This window comes from Perognathus longimembris, chromosome 14, assembly GCF_023159225.1.
Source record: "Perognathus longimembris pacificus isolate PPM17 chromosome 14, ASM2315922v1, whole genome shotgun sequence".
Lineage (NCBI taxonomy): Eukaryota > Metazoa > Chordata > Mammalia > Rodentia > Heteromyidae > Perognathus > Perognathus longimembris.
In genome coordinates this window covers 26,726,305-26,742,354 of record NC_063174.1, presented here as the reverse complement: position 1 = coordinate 26,742,354, position 16,050 = coordinate 26,726,305, and the positions used below count along the sequence as shown (strand labels likewise).

Genomic DNA, 16,050 nt, shown 5'->3' with positions numbered 1-16,050 from the left:
CAAAAATCAGCATAAATCAGTTGCTTTGACTTAACTGGTTTATCCTTTCCCAATTTTTCACATTTTTACTCTTATAAGCAAGAAGATATATATGCTTTTTCGTGTGTATACTGGTCCTGGGGCTTGCTTTCAGGGCCTGAGCATTGTTCCTGAGCTTTTTTGCTCAAGGCTAGCTCTCTACCACATGAACCACAGTTCATATCTGGCCTTTATTTTTGTTGTTGTTGTTGTTAATTGGAAATAAGCATCTGATGGACTTTCTTGCCAGGACTGGCTTTGAACCGTGATTCTTCATGATACACTGGTACCCAGCTAATTTTTTTTATTTTTTATTTTTTTGGCCAGTCCTGGGCCTTGGACTCAGGGCCTGAGCACTGTCCCTAGCTTCTTCCCGCTCAAGGCTAGCACTCTGCCACCTGAGCCACAGTGTCCCTTCTGGCCGTTTTCCATATATGTGGTGCTGGGGAATTGAACCTATAGCTTCATGTGTAGGAGGCAAGCACTCTTGCCACTAGGCCATATTCCCAGCCCCCAGCTAAATATTTTTAAGTTAATCATTAGAACTGTAACTTCAAATATTTATTGCCATTTGTAAATGATTAACGTGTTAATTTGGATATAATTATCTAAATCTTCAAAGATATGATAAAAAATAAAAATACAATTTGAATTTGGACTTTTCATATGAAGGACTTGTCATTTTAGTGGCAATGTTATCTATTTGAAAGGGTTTTTGAAATTTTCCATTTAGAATAGAAAAATTTGTCTTTTGTAAGTATTTTGTCAAACACATATAGCTTCCATACCCTGTTACTATAGATCTTGAACCTTTTCAAAAGGTGCAATTACTAAATTATAATTTCAATTACTAAATTTAGTAATAATAAGTACTACTCAGCTAACACTATATAGGTTAAATATTCCCTACTATGATTTATTTTCTCTGGCTAAAATCACAGAGAGGTGAAATTGCCAAATCAAAGTATGTCTTATGTATATATTTTGAAATAAGGTATTTAAAAAAATATTTTTTCATTTTGCTAGAAACTTACTTTTAGAGGGGTCTGCCCTACTAATGTTTACTACTATTAGCCTCTATACATATGTCACTTTTTCAGGACACTTGAATGTACCTTAAAAACTAATGATTTAGTAATTAAAAACATCAGGATTGTCTTAAATTTTCGTATCTTACAGTAATAATGATAATATTGTATTTTTTCTTTACTAAGTTTATGTCAGTCTTTAATTTTCTTACCAATTGATTTTGTCTAATGTAGAAAAATACATGTTTTCCATTTTTTAAATGACTCATTATATAACTCTAAGGTTTTAGGCTAATACGTTTTTATTAGTTATGGATATTTTAGGAAAGGAAGGCAAGCTAAAATTAGATTTCCTTAGAAAGAAAAACATCTGTGTTTGGTCCTAATGAAGTTATAATTGCACAATAAAGTCACACAAGTAATTAAAAAAATGAGTTATGCATATTTTTCTGAGTCTCATGTCTTTTAATTTTGGGTGAAAGTGCAAATATCTAGTGCTACAGGAACCTTAGCGTTTGTCTGTTATTCTTTCCAAAAAGGAACTTTGAAATCTAGAGATGTCAACTCAATTTTTGGTGTCAGAATGTAGAGTTGCTTTATTATTATGCTGAATATCGGGAGTTTACTCTGATATAGTGAGATTTTGAATATTTTTAGGAGAGAATGATAGTGTGGAAAGGTGTGTAAGTTGAGGTACATTACTATGACACAATCAATATATAGGACAGAAGATAAAGATATGAAACAGAAAAGCTAACAAAAATATTTGTGATAGAAACCTAATAAAAGATAAAGACTTGTTATAAGAAAAATTGTTGATGTATTCACGGAGCATGTGAATCATTGAGCACCAAAGAATTGGAAAGGAAAGGAGAAGGCATAACGCAAGATGATCTTTTGTTTTATCTTTTTTTTTTCCAAATTTTTGTTATCAAACTGATGTACAGAGAGGTTACAGTTTCATATGTTAGGCATTGGATACATTTCTTGTACTGTTTGTTACCTTGTCCCTCATACCCCCCTTCCTCCTCCCCCTTTCCCTTTCCCTCCCTGAGGTGTTCAGTTCACTTACACCAAACAGTTTTGCAAGTATTGCTTTTGTAATTGTTTGTCTTTTTTTACCCTGTGTCTCTCAATTTTGGTATTCCCTTTCAATTTCCTACTTCTATACCAGTATACACAGTTTCCAGTATACTCAGATAAGATTACAGAGATAGTGTAGGTACAACCACAGGAAGGTGATACAAGAACATCATCAATAATAGAAGCTACAGATACAGATGGTCTTTTGTTTTATCTAAATAATACCTTAAATAGTAAAAATTTGAGCAGCAAAGTACTTTGGATGAATTTTATTGAGATATTAACAAACTCTTTCCTCTTACTCATTGCTGAATATTGAAATAGTATTTTATATTTTAATTCACGTGATATCTATAGCACCTATTCTACTCAGGATGAATTTCTTCAAGGTTGATTTTCATTTATGTATTCCTTCAAATTGTAGGAATTCCTTCTTCAGATTCTAAGAATGCAAATCTTTATTTTTTGGATGTTGTGCAACAGGCCAATACTATTTTTCATCTTTTCGACAAGCAGTTTAATGATCACCTTATGCCACTAATAAGGTTAGTCATGTCATATTTTCATTGATATCTCAGTAAGTATATAGTATTTGTATTAAAAAATGATCATATTTTTGAAAATATCAAATAGGACAGGAAATAAAACTATTCTTTTTAGCCAGGTGTCAGTGGCTCATGTCTGATCATAGCTTCTCGGGTAGCAGAGATCTGGTGAGTTGTAGCTGGCTTCTGTGTCATACACATCATCCTAGCTATAGAGAGGTTGAAATTGGAAGGTTTGAAGTTCTAGACCAACCCAATATAAACATGAGATTCCATCTCATTTAATAGCTGGATGGGATTAGGTAAAACATGCATGTCCTTTTATCCATATGGGAGGTATAAATAGGTGTAAATAGTGTAGTCTGAACCAAGTTACAAGCAACACTCTACTCAAAAAGTATAAAAGGCAGGTTGGGAATGTGGCTTAGTGGTAGAATGCCCTGGTTTCAATTACTCAGTATCATGTAACAGAAAAAGCTGGAAGTAGCACTGTGGCTCAAGTGGTAGAGTGTTAGTGTTGAGCACAAAAGAGGATCAGGGACAGTGCCCAGGCTCTGAGTTATAGCCCCAGGACTGGCACAAACAAACAGACAAACCAAAGAACAACAACAACAAAGGCAAAAAGGTTGGAATATGTTTCAAGAAGTAGAATGTTGGCCTAGCAAGCTCAAGGCTATAAATTCAGACACCAATATCACCAAAAAGTCTGTTCTATTCCTCTCATTACTGTTTTCTTTTTCTATTGTGCTGTTAATTTTGGTACATTTAAAAAGACTTAGCATAGTCTAAGATTAAAATCTTACGTGAAAGAGGTCCTCCAGCCTAGTAAAAGTTCAGCAGAGCCGGCTCTGGAGTCGCATGCCACTCAGGAGGCTGAGAACTGAAGATCATGATTCAAAGCCAGCTGGATAGGAAAATCTAAACATCAGAAAACTGGAAGTAAAATGGTCTTGAGCAAAAAAGCTCAGGAATATCACTCCGGCCCTGACTCTTAAGTCCCAGAACCAACAACAAAAGATCCAGCAACCAGGCACCAGCAGAGGATTACAGTTCAAGGCCTGGGAAAAATATTAGTGAGACTCCCATCTCAACCAGTAGCTGGGTATTATGGCCTATATCTTATTATCCCCAGCTACTCAGTAGGGTGAGATCAGGAGGATTCCAATTCCAGCCAGCCCAGGCAAAAACATTCACCAAGACTCCTCAGCAGAGAAAGCCAGGCATGGGTGGTGCACTTCTGTTAAATACATAGGAGGATCACAGTCTAGACTGTCCTGGGTAAAAAATGAGACCATATCTTATAATAAGCCCAAGCAAAATGAACTTGAGGCATGGGCCAAGCAGCAGAGCATCTGCAACAGAAAAAAGATCCAACAGGTGCAGTCTATTTGTTAGACTATAAAGACAAAAATCTTTGTGGGCTTGATAGGGAATAGATTTTGTGAGGCATTAAGCGTTGACATATCTTTACATCAATTTATATGAACTTTAAAAGCGTATAACAAATGAATAAAGTATGTCACAGAATCATCTCTTTAACACTATTATAGAAAAGATATTTATACAAAAGATAAAATTGGGCAGTATTTATAAATGTTGTCATGCCAAAAGTAGTCCAAAAGTGAAGATAACTTGTAATGTCTGAATTACACTTTGAGTATTTTCATTTTACTTTGTTTTGAGACAGTGCTTCACTATGTAGTACTGGCTGGCTTGACTCTTGTTTCACCTCCTACGTGCTGAGATTTAAAGGCATGTGTCACTATACCTACTTAAGGGAATTTTCTTTTTAATTTATTTTTTAAAGTGATGCCATATGTTGTGCGATAGAGCAGATAATTACATAGTTTTTAACATTGCTTATACTTTAATAAATTCTTAAGGGTTTTATGATATCCTGTGACTTTTGTGCTATGATAATACTAGATATTTACTTATAAGGGAAACTAATAGATTCCAAATTTCAAAATCATGTATTCTTGTTCTTAAAGGATGGCTTCTCAGAAAGAGTAGCAAATTTAATGTTTCCTCTTCCAACAATTTACTGAGACCTTATCTCAAAACACACACACACACACACAAAGCTCAAGGAATCCTTGAGTTCAACTGTCAGTACTGTAAAATCAGTCAATTGATCAATCACTGTTACTCTTCCTTTCTTTTTAATGAATTTCTAGTGTGAGCAAATAAATCGTGTTAATGTAAATAATTAAAGTATGTTATGTTTTTATAAACATGTGTATGAAAAACTTTTTGAAATTAATGTGATTTTTTTCCCTTAAAAATACAATAGCTCCTCTCCTAAATTATCTGAATGCCTTCAGAAGAAAAAAGAAATAATTGAGCAGATGGAGATGAAATTGGATACTGGCATTGATAGGCAAGTTATTGGGTTATTTCTGTTGCATTTTTTAAAATTATAGAAACACTATCAGAACAACATGAGAATAATTTTTAGAAGAAACTAAATCTTAATTCCTCTATTTGGCTATAACATTTGATGTTATTTTTATGTATTGATTTCATTTTTAGTACGTTACTTTTATCTAACCCTAAGGTGTTTTAATTTTTTTATTCTGAGATGTATGTAGATGTACTTTAGATGTACTTTCAAATTAGATTTAGTTAAAACTTGTTTTTGTAAGCCTCCCTCCTTCATACTACCTACTTAGAAAGTAAGTAACTCCTTAAAAATAGTAACATAAAGGATTATGTTTTAATTTAGTATATTCAGACTTACATATGAAATGTTTTAAGTAGGTATACAAATTCTCTAAAGTAACTTCCGTTGAGGTGAAGTTGAAAATCTTTTGTATGTTTACTGAAGATAAATTGCCTGCTCATAGGATAAAACACTGAGTCTCCATTTTTTTTAATGGTGGTGATGATAATAGCTACCAAATATCAAGCATTTGCTATGTACCAGGCACAGTGCAGGGACTTTTGTATGTCTCATTTCATGTATTAGATAGGAGCGAGTTTTCATTTTACAGATGAAAAAATGGAGACATAAGTTTTAAATAACTTGCTCAAGAGTACACAGTTAACCAGTAGTATAGCTGGAACTCCTAAGTCTAAAGCACATGTTACTAAGGTTTGGGTTTACCTTTGTATTTATTGTAGTTGTATTTTGATTATTTGTATTTTAAAAGGCATATTTGAATGTAAGTTTAAACACACTGTTTAAAAGATAACATATAGGGCTGGGAATGTTGCTTAGCGGTAGAGTGCTTGTCCTAGCATGCATAAAGCCCTGGGTTTGATTCCTCAGTACTACATAAATAGAAAAAGTTGGAAGTGGCGCTGTGGCTCCAGTGGTAGAGTGCTAGCCTTGAACAAAGAAGCCAGGGACAGTGCTCAGGCCCTGAGTTCAAACCCCAGGACTGGTAAAAAAAAAAAAAAAAAAAAAAAAAGATAACATAAAGTCTAATTAATGCAAGTATAAATAAATTTTACTGTATTACTAATGAGAAGTTACTTATAATTCACCTCCTAATTGATTTTCACACTACTATTGAGAGCTACCCTCATGGTGTGATAAGAGGGAAGAAAAATCAAGTAGAAGAATAAAAACAAAATAATATAGAACTTAATCATTCAACTCCTTTACTGAAGAATATGTTTAAAAGAATTTCTCAAAATGAATCTCGCACTTAGTTTTTGGTTTTCCAAATTTGTTGGGAAATTTTTTAAGATAAAATTGACAAAAAGTATATATACTAAGTGTATAACATATTTTGATGTATAAATATTTTGTGAAGGGGCTGGGAATATAGCCTAGTGGTAAAGTGCTTGCCTCGTATACATGAAGCCCTGGGTTCCATTCCTCAGCACCACATATATAGAAAAAGGCCAGAAGTGGCACTGTGGCTCAAGTGGCAGAGTGCTAGCCTTGAGCAAAAAGAAGCCAGGGACAGTGCTCAGGCCCTGAGTCCAAGTCCCAGGACTGGCAACAACAACAACAACAACAACAACAACAACAACAACAAAATACTTTGTGAAATGATTAGCACCATAAAACTAATTAATAAGCATTTCCATCTCCAAACATAATTACCATTTTTAAATTTTTGTTCGGTTTTTTTGGTTGGTTGTGGGGCTTGAACTCAGGGCTGGGGGCTGTCGCTGAGCCTCTTTATTCCCAAGGCTAGTACTCTACCACTTGAACCACAGCGCCTTCCAGTTTTTGAGTGGTTAATTGGAGGTAAGAGTCTCATGGGGACTTTTCTGCCTTGGGGACTTTTCTGCCTGGACTGGCTTCAGACCACAATCCTCAGATCTCACCCTCCTGAGTAGCTAGGTTTACAAGTGTGAGCCACTGGCACTTGGCCATAATTACCATTTGTAAGAATAATCTCTTAACAAATTCAACTAATTACAGTATTACTAAATATAATTACCATGCTGTGTATTACATATCCAGAATTGATTTGTACTGTACTACTGAACTTTTGCCCTTTTTGACTAACATATCTATTTCTTCCACACATCCCCTCCTTTGCCCTTGCTAAGCAACATTCTACCCTGTACTCCTATGAGCTTGACCGTTTACATGTCACATATGATCGAGATCACATAATATTTATCTTTCTCTCTCTAGCTTATTTCATTTAGTTTAATGTCCTCTGGTTTTACTCATGTCATCAGATGACAGGATTTCCTTTTTAAGGCTCAATAATACAAATATTACATTTTCTTTCTCCATCCTTTATGGGATATATAATTTGTTTTCATATCTTGACTATTGTGAATAATCCTACACTGAACTTTAGTAGAGCAGTTATCTCTACAAGATACTAATTTCATTTTGGTTATATACAGCTGTACAAGAGTTCATCTTTCTCTGAATCCTAGCTGACACTTTGCCATCTTTTGTCTTTTTTATAGTAGCTTTCCTGATAGATCCTGATTTCACTTTCAATATTTGTATTTCCTTGACTAGTGATATTGAGCAGCTTTTTATATATTTGTTGGCCATTTATATGTCTCCTGTTGAGAAATATCTGTCAAAGTTCTTTGCCATTTTTACATTTCTGTTGTTTTTTGGCTATATGAGTTATTTAAATTCTTTATATATATTGTGGACATTATTCACCCCTTCCGAGATACATGGCTTGCGTATACTTTCTTCTGTTTTGCAGGTTTTTCCCCACTCTATTGGTTATTTCCTTTGCTGAACGGAAGCTTTTTTAGTTTACTGCACTCTTATCTATATTTTTGTTTTTGGAGTAATATTTAAAAAAAGCATAGTTAGGACTGATGTCAAGAAGATTTTCCAATATCTTTACATTTTAAAGTTTAATACTGAAGCCTTTAAACTGTTTTGAGGGTTTTTTTGTATATATGAAGTCTACTTTTAATTTTCTATATATGAGCAAGCAGTATTCATGGCACCATTTAACAAGGATACTTATTCTTGTGCGTCTTGTCAAAGATCCATGGATCATAATATCATGAATTGATTTCTGGTCCTGTCTTCTATTGCATTGGGTTACATGTCTGTTTTTATGCTGGTATCATGCTTTTGTAATTACTTACCATACTGTTAATTAGGTCTATAATATATCTTGAAATTATATCTGCAAGTGTAAGGCTTGCAGGTTCATAATTGCTCAAGATTTCTTTGGCTATTTAAGAATTGAAATTTTGTATGATTTTTAAAACAGTTTTTCTATTTCTGTGAAAAACACTGTGGAAATTTTGATAGAGAATACCTTGAATCTGTATATTACTTTGAGCAGTATGGATATTTTAATTAAATTCTTCTAATATATGAATGTGGAATGTATGTCTATCTATTTAAAAATTTTAAACTGTGTTTTCTAGTTTTCAGTGTACAAGTCTTTTTTACCTTTTGGGTTAATTCCTAAAGTATTTTATTTTTTATTCGATTATAAATGAAATTAGACTATTTTGAGTAGTTCATTATTAGTATACAGAAACACAGGTGTGTATATTATATGTTGATTTTGCGTCTTGTGACTTTTCTGAATTCATTTTGATGGAGTTTGAGTCTTTACAGCTTTCTATATATACAATCATGTTACCTGCAGAGAAAAATTTACTTTTCCCATACCAATTTAAATGCCTTCTTTTTAAATTTTTGTTTTTAACCTACTGCTTTGGCTAGGATTTTCAGTTCTATGTTGAAGTGGTGAAGGTGGACATCCTTCCTTGCCTTGTTTTTGCCCTTAGAAGAAACACTTTCCAGCATTTCATCACTGATACCTGTCCCTCATATTTTTTGGAGGAGATATGTATGTGTGTTTGTATTTGTGTGTACACATGTGTGGTGTGCGTGTATAAATAAATAAGTCTATTTTCCTCCAATTTAAGCCTTTTTTAACTCTGAAGTTTACCAATAGCAAAAGTTTTATGGTGATATAAAATTAAATAATTTTAGTGTAGTAAATGATGTAAGTAAAAGTATCAAACATGTATCAGATATATTGTGTTCTCAATTCTCTAGGACATTAAATTGTATGATTGGACAGATGAAGCATATTTTGGCTGCAGAACAGAAGAAAACAGATTTTAGGCCAGAAGATGAAAATAATGTTTTGATTCAATACACAAATGTGAGTAAAGCTATTCAACTTGCTAATAAAATTTTCTGCTTGGTTAGTATTTTCACTTTTCGTCACTGTATCTTACGATGTCCTATGTTTTCCGTTATTTGTATAGATTAATGAGAAATATATATACTATTCTTTCTCCTTACCTAAGTTGATATACATACCTGTATAGTAAATATAGAAAAACTTTTACAGGCCTGTGTGAAAGTCTGTGCTTATGTAAGAAAACAAGTTGAGAAGATTAAAAATTCCATGGATGGAAAAAATGTAGATACAGTTTTGATGGAACTTGGAGTACGCTTTCATCGACTTATTTATGAGCATCTTCAACAATATTCCTACAGTTGTATGGGTGGCATGTTAGCAATTTGTGATGTTGCTGAATATAGGAAGTGTGCCAAAGACTTCAAGGTATGTATACACAAAAATCAAACTTGCATGTAAGATCAAGAACAGAAATCAGACTACTATGGTTATTAAAACCTTTTATACTTTTGTTGCTATTCAGATGAAATGGGTTTAACACATTCTGTTTGAAAAAGTGTTGTTCAGTCTTGTTTTCAGTGTTAACACTTTTTCTTGCTTTACTTTACACAACATCATATCTTAGTTGCATAGTTCAAATAGCCTTATTAGCATTTATGACTATTCTGTATAGGTCATACATTAGGAAAATAATCTTCATTGTATGTCCTTCTGAATTTTTTCCCTTAGTTTAAATTATGTAAGAAAGGTTAATGATAACTAGTAAGTCTATCATAGTATTAATTGTTGAGACAAATGACATATGAATCTTTTCAAAAGACTATAGAGAATTCTTAAATATGGAAATATTTTAGTGTTAACTTTTTAGAAGATAAGTATTAACTTTTCAAGTTCTAATATTTTTACCCTCTCCCACAGTAGAAAGTCCTAATTAGAAGTGTGTACAAAGCATTTGCCAAACTAATTTTGTAAAATAAGAAATTATTTTGTTTCAGTGTTTTTTGTTTCTTTCTCTCGTTTCAGATTCCAATGGTATTACATCTTTTTGATACTCTGCATGCACTTTGCAATCTTCTGGTAGTTGCCCCTGATAATTTAAAGCAAGTCTGCTCAGGAGAACAACTTGCTAATCTGGACAAGAACATTCTTCACTCCTTTGTACAACTTCGTGCTGACTATAGATCTGCTCGCCTTGCTCGACATTTCAGCTGAGGTTCAATTTACAATGGAAATGTATTTTATTTCATCAAGCCTCCGTTGATGGAAAGCACAGGAGATTCCTTATGACACAGCCAACATTTAATTGGAAAGAAAATGACTGGAAGAAAACAGCAGCCATAGTTAATCCTTGAGGTCTTATTTGAAATTTGGACACTAGCTATATTCCCCCCTTTACTTAAATTTATTAATTTCAAATTTGGCAAAACCATGGGTCCCTGTTGGTGAAAAATCTTGAAAAAATGTTGGTGTCAGAAGGGAAATGAAAATTTACCAGTGCTTTGGTTCTTGTCCTTTCACATAAGCCATATGGAAGTATCCCCATCTTGGTTTGCATTAATAGTGGGTGAAATACAACAAAACCACATTGATTATTCATCATTTTTATTGACCTTCAGCACTGGTAGTTATTAAAATATTTTAAATTTTCTTCAATATTTTGCTTTTTTTCAAAAGTTTAGCAGTTGAGCATCATTTCTGTAGTTGACTGTTAGAAGTTTTTCTGAGAAACAACAGTGATAATCCAAGAAAAATGTTATAAATTAAATTTAAATGATGAGATGTTTTACATAGACACTAGAAGTGGATCAGAACATACCTGCCTTCTGGGTAAAACTTAAAGTTTACTATTTCTTATTTGGTAAATAGATTTTAAGCCAGTTCTAGCAAGAAACTAATGAAACTACCTTATTTTATATATCACAAAGTTGGAAAACTGTATCTAAAGGACCGTATTTATTCATTTTTTAATATTATAAGGGAAGTTAAAAGTGAGATATAGTCTAAATTAAGGTGCATATGAGAAATAGTTGACAATGTTTAGCAACAATAAGGTCCTTTTAAATTTCTATCTTTGCTAAACTTGAGTAAGATGGGAGGGCTAAGCATGTAATCTTCTATTTTAAGAGGAATTTATTTGATAACGTATTCTTTGCAAAGGCTGATTGCTTCTCAGATCTGTAGATTCTTTGTTTCAGAGTGTTTTAAAAGTTATTTCTTCTTGGGTATGGTTAATAGAATTGGCTTACTGTGATGATATAATAAATCACTTACACATGATAAACATTAATAGAAGTTTAGACAAGCCATTATAAACATTATGAACTTGCTCTGTGAAAATGCATTTAAAATTATGTGTTGTGTATCAGTTTCCATTGTGTTGTTCATAGTCCCCTACAAACCAGAAAAAAATTAATTTTCAGTTTATTTTCAGCATTTGTTCTTTAATGTAGGTTTGGGCCTAAATTTGGAAAACCACTTTCCCTCTGAGAACCTGATTCTGAAACTTTCCAAGTCCAACTATTTTAAATTACTGTTGAATGAATTTTATTCATTTTCTGTTTAGCCCAGTGTTATCAAGGCAAAAGCAAGGGAGATGAACCATGCCAACTTTTGTCAAAGCATTTTAGGACATTGTGGCAGCTTTAGAAGGCTTTCCAGATTTTTGTTCTTCAGCCAAGGGAGAGCCAGAACAGGTTTTGGATACTAGAAAAAGTAATATGCTTGTACTATTGCCATTTTAGAGAGCTCTGATGTGAATTCAAATTATACCTCTGTTACTTAAAGCCAACAACTTAAGGCAGTAGTTTTACTGGCCATTTGAACTCTTTGTACAGTGTCAATTTGTAAAAAAAAAAAAAAGAAAAAGAAAAAAAAATCTCAAGACATGAGATAGAACATTTTAAGACTTCTAAACCAGAGAAGCACTTCAGATTATTTTGTTTGGATTAATTCTTAAAATGTAAAGCATATATTTGTTGCTTATTTTGTTAATTATTATTTCCATGCTTGAGTTTTGTGCAATATTTTCCATTATGTCCATTGACAGGACAATGACAAAGAAATTCGTAAGTGAATACCTAATTTAGAAGTGTTAACATTAATGCTCAATAAACAAATTCTCTTCAGTTGTTTTTTCATTTCACTCTATTACATTTTAAGGACATCCACACTAAATTTTGTAACTGGCTTTTATTTAAAATTTTAAGATACTTCTTATTTTTCATAGCATTGGTCTTTTCACTTTTTTCTTTTTTAGCAGAAATGTACTTGACTGTATAATCAAGGTTACAAATTTAGCCAAAACACAAGGTAATTCTCTAAGAAAAAAAAAATGTTGGGTGAAACAATGTTTATTCTTTGTCATCGGAATTTTAAAGTATTTTCATATGTAGGCATCACAAAATTTATAACCAGGAAGAGATCAACCAAAAAATGTTATATGTACATTGTAGAATTTTAGGTAGAGATAATGAAATGTAACAATTTTTGCCAACAATTAAATAAGGGAAACCTTTGTAACAGTCACCAGTTCCATATAAGATAGTGTAATACTTAGGTAAAATAAAATATTGCAAACCATTTTTATAAAACTTTTGTATGTGGAATACACAGCATAGTTTTAAGAAAGAAGTATAGCTCTCCTAATTGTACTGAAAATGAGAGTGAGCTGGGCACAGTTGGCTCACGCCGATAATCCTAGCAGGTCAGGAGGCTGAGATCTGAGGATTGTGGTTCGAAGCCAGCCTGGGCAGGAAACTCCCTGAGACTCTTATTATCTCCAGTGAACTAAAAAGCTGGAAGTGGCGCTGTGACTCAAGTGGTAGAGTGCTCTCTTTGAGCAAAAGAAGCTCAGGAATTGTGCCCAGGCCCAGAGTTCAAGCCCCAGGACAGGCAAAAGAAAAGAAAAAGAAAATGAGAATGGATGATGAGTTCATGAAGAATATTAAATAACAACTTGGTGGGTGGATCTTTAGGTGCCCACCTGATTATTTTAAGATAGTTAATGGCCTCATTTTGAAGGTTATCCTAGCCTCAAGTCCTTAGGATCTCCCTTGTTTTAGAAATCACTAACAGGTTCATTAAAAGTAGGTTCAATTGCCAAGCACTGGTGGCTCACACCTGTAATCCTTGCTACTCAGAAGGCTGAGATCAGAGGATTGTGGCTCAAAGCCAGCCTGGACAGGACCCACAGAAAACCACAAGGGGCGCTGTGAATCAAAGTGGTAGAGCTCTAGTTTTGAGTGAAAACCTTAATGACAATGCCCAGACCCTGAGTTCAAGCCCCAAGACTGTAAATAAATAAATAAATACATAAGTAGGTTAAGTTTAAATTTGAAACATATTACCTTATATTTATTAAAACATTTTCCTCTTACACTTCTAAGTGTTTCACTTTCTGAATACCAGCCTGTAAAATTATTTACCAGACTGATTTCCAGGTAGAAAATGTAATTCCTTAAGATTATCTTTTCTCACCTATAATGGTTAATATTAAGTATAAAGATAAAAGTTACTGGTTCCTGTAATACTACAGAACTGTTGACATGGTCATACAAGTGGCTAAGGCATGTTTGAATTTTATGTGGAAGATAGCACAGTTCAATCAGTGCATACTTTGTTGGTGACTGAAAAAAGCTTTACCTCTGGGCAAGTAGGTTTTAATGTAAAAATATTGTCATTGGCCACATAGTGTATATTGACTTCTTAGAAGTATGAGATGTTTTTCAGAAGCATACTCAATTCTGTTTTTTAGTGGAGAATTTGATATCAAAAGCACACTATACTTTTAGCTAGTTAGTTTAACTACATTCAGTACTGTACTACTTCTGTGCTTGAGAAGGCTTATTCTGTAAAACACAATGTACTTTGGAAAAAAAGACCAATTTATATTAGTAGACTAAGTAATTCTATATGAAATAAAAATAGTTGACAATTTAAAGAATTTTAATGCACAATAAAGATAATTTTAGGTACATTTATTAGGCTTAAGTCCCACGATGCTGGGTCCTTTGCATGTATTATCTTATTTGATTCCAAAGTAACTTTAAGTACTATTATTTCTATTTGGTAGGTGAAAACCTAAGGCACAAAAAGGTAAGTAGAGAGACCTGGTAAAAGCTCATTTAAATGCAGAGTCATAGGGAGGAAGTAACAAACAGTACAAGAAATGTACCCAAGGCCTAACGAATGAAACTGTAACCTCTCTTTACATCACTTTGACAATAAATAAGAAAAATAAATAAGTAAATGCAAAGTCTTTCCAAATTTAGTGGTGAAACAACCTTAAAAATGCATATGAGAAAAACCTGACAGAGAATAATGGTTCTTACTCTAATTTTTCTAATGCAACAAATAGTTTGATAGGCGTGTTTTGCTTAATCTATTTTTCTTTTTGTTTAATGATTGACTGCCATTGTGAGGTTTAGATTATGATGTTAGAGTACAGTACCAGTATATAAATTACTGGATTTTTTTTATGTGTTCAGTATATGGTTGTGGTTTTTTAGTTTTTTTTTAATTGTCATGAGATTTTAATTGAATAAGTCAATAGAAGACTTACAGAAACTTAACCATGAAGACGTTTTTAATAAGTATTTTATATAATCATGTTACTGTCTCTGCTTAGTAATTTCACAGATGAGTCTAGGTATTTTTGTACAATATTTTCTAACATGATAGGAAATGATGAACTCTACATTAGAAGATATGAGGAAACCAGTACTTACATATTCAGTCATAGACTATATATCATAAGTTTGCTGATTCTGTTAACTATTCAGAGCACTGATTGCTTTTTGAATCAGGGCCTCATTTCTTGCTAAGCAAGCCGTCTACCGCTTGAATCATGCCTGAATCTTTTTGGGTATTTTTTGCCATTTGGATTTCACAGTCTTACATTTTTTCCCCAGCAATCTCAGACTACAACCCTCCTACTTTTGCCTGCCAAGTATCTGAGATCACAGATATTCCCCACCAGACCCAGTGTATTGGTAGTTTTAAAATATCAATACTAACAATAGAGTGAAAATGTAAGACAAGAAGTAGTGTATAAGCACTCAATCATTTTTATAATACCAATTTTGCATGATAACTTCTAAAAAAATTTTAATGCCTTATATTCCTACCAATGACAAATCATTTCTCTTTCCTAGGTTAGTGAGGAAACAACCTCTGAAGTATATACAGTAAAGAGGAATCTGGCACATTAGAAAAAGAATTTTAATTGGTAAACTAGAACAACTCTGATAGCCCTAGACTTAACAAGATTGATATTTTTAAACTAGGCCCTGTATATTTTGTAATTTACCACTATTATTCAGTAGGTTTTTAAGATTAAGTATCTTTTTAGAGAAGATTATTAAATACATTTGCTCATTTTCTTAAGTGGTTAGGTTGCATTTGCCTCCCCATACAAAGCTAATTTAAATAAGAATGTATCACTGTACAAGAAATAGCAAACAATCTCAGAGACAAACCATTTAATCAGAAGACATAGATTTCCGTTAGCAGTGATGCATTACAAATATATAATTATTTGCACTAAATATTTGAGCAGGTGGAATGGATTAGAACATGGTCAACATTATGCTGCTGATAACATGTATTTTTCTATATTAATATGTACTGTGCAACATGTATTAAAATTGTCAGTAATTCGCTTAACCAAGAAACTAATATTACTATATTTAGGAGACAGTATCCAACTGAGCCACTTTTTATTTAAAAGTCTGAAACTGGAATTAAGTTTACTTAAAAAAAACATTTAAATCACTTTATCATCAGTGAAATCAGAACTATCAGTGCCTGATGAAGAAA

At 32.9% G+C, this 16,050-nt stretch overlaps 1 protein-coding gene across 1 annotated transcript in view; it reads left to right on the top strand.

Moving 5' to 3' along the window:
• Positions 1–12,584, top strand: part of Exoc5 (exocyst complex component 5) — a 62,702-nt gene extending 50,118 nt beyond the window's left edge. Inside the window, exons 14-18 of the mRNA XM_048361741.1 lie at positions 2,554–2,674; positions 4,968–5,054; positions 9,144–9,252; positions 9,445–9,660; positions 10,258–12,584. Coding sequence (XP_048217698.1) covers positions 2,554–2,674; positions 4,968–5,054; positions 9,144–9,252; positions 9,445–9,660; positions 10,258–10,446 — 722 coding nt within the window. The 3' untranslated portion in view covers positions 10,447–12,584. The remainder of the gene's footprint in view (positions 1–2,553; positions 2,675–4,967; positions 5,055–9,143; positions 9,253–9,444; positions 9,661–10,257) is intronic.
• Positions 12,585–16,050: the final 3,466 nt, after the last annotated feature.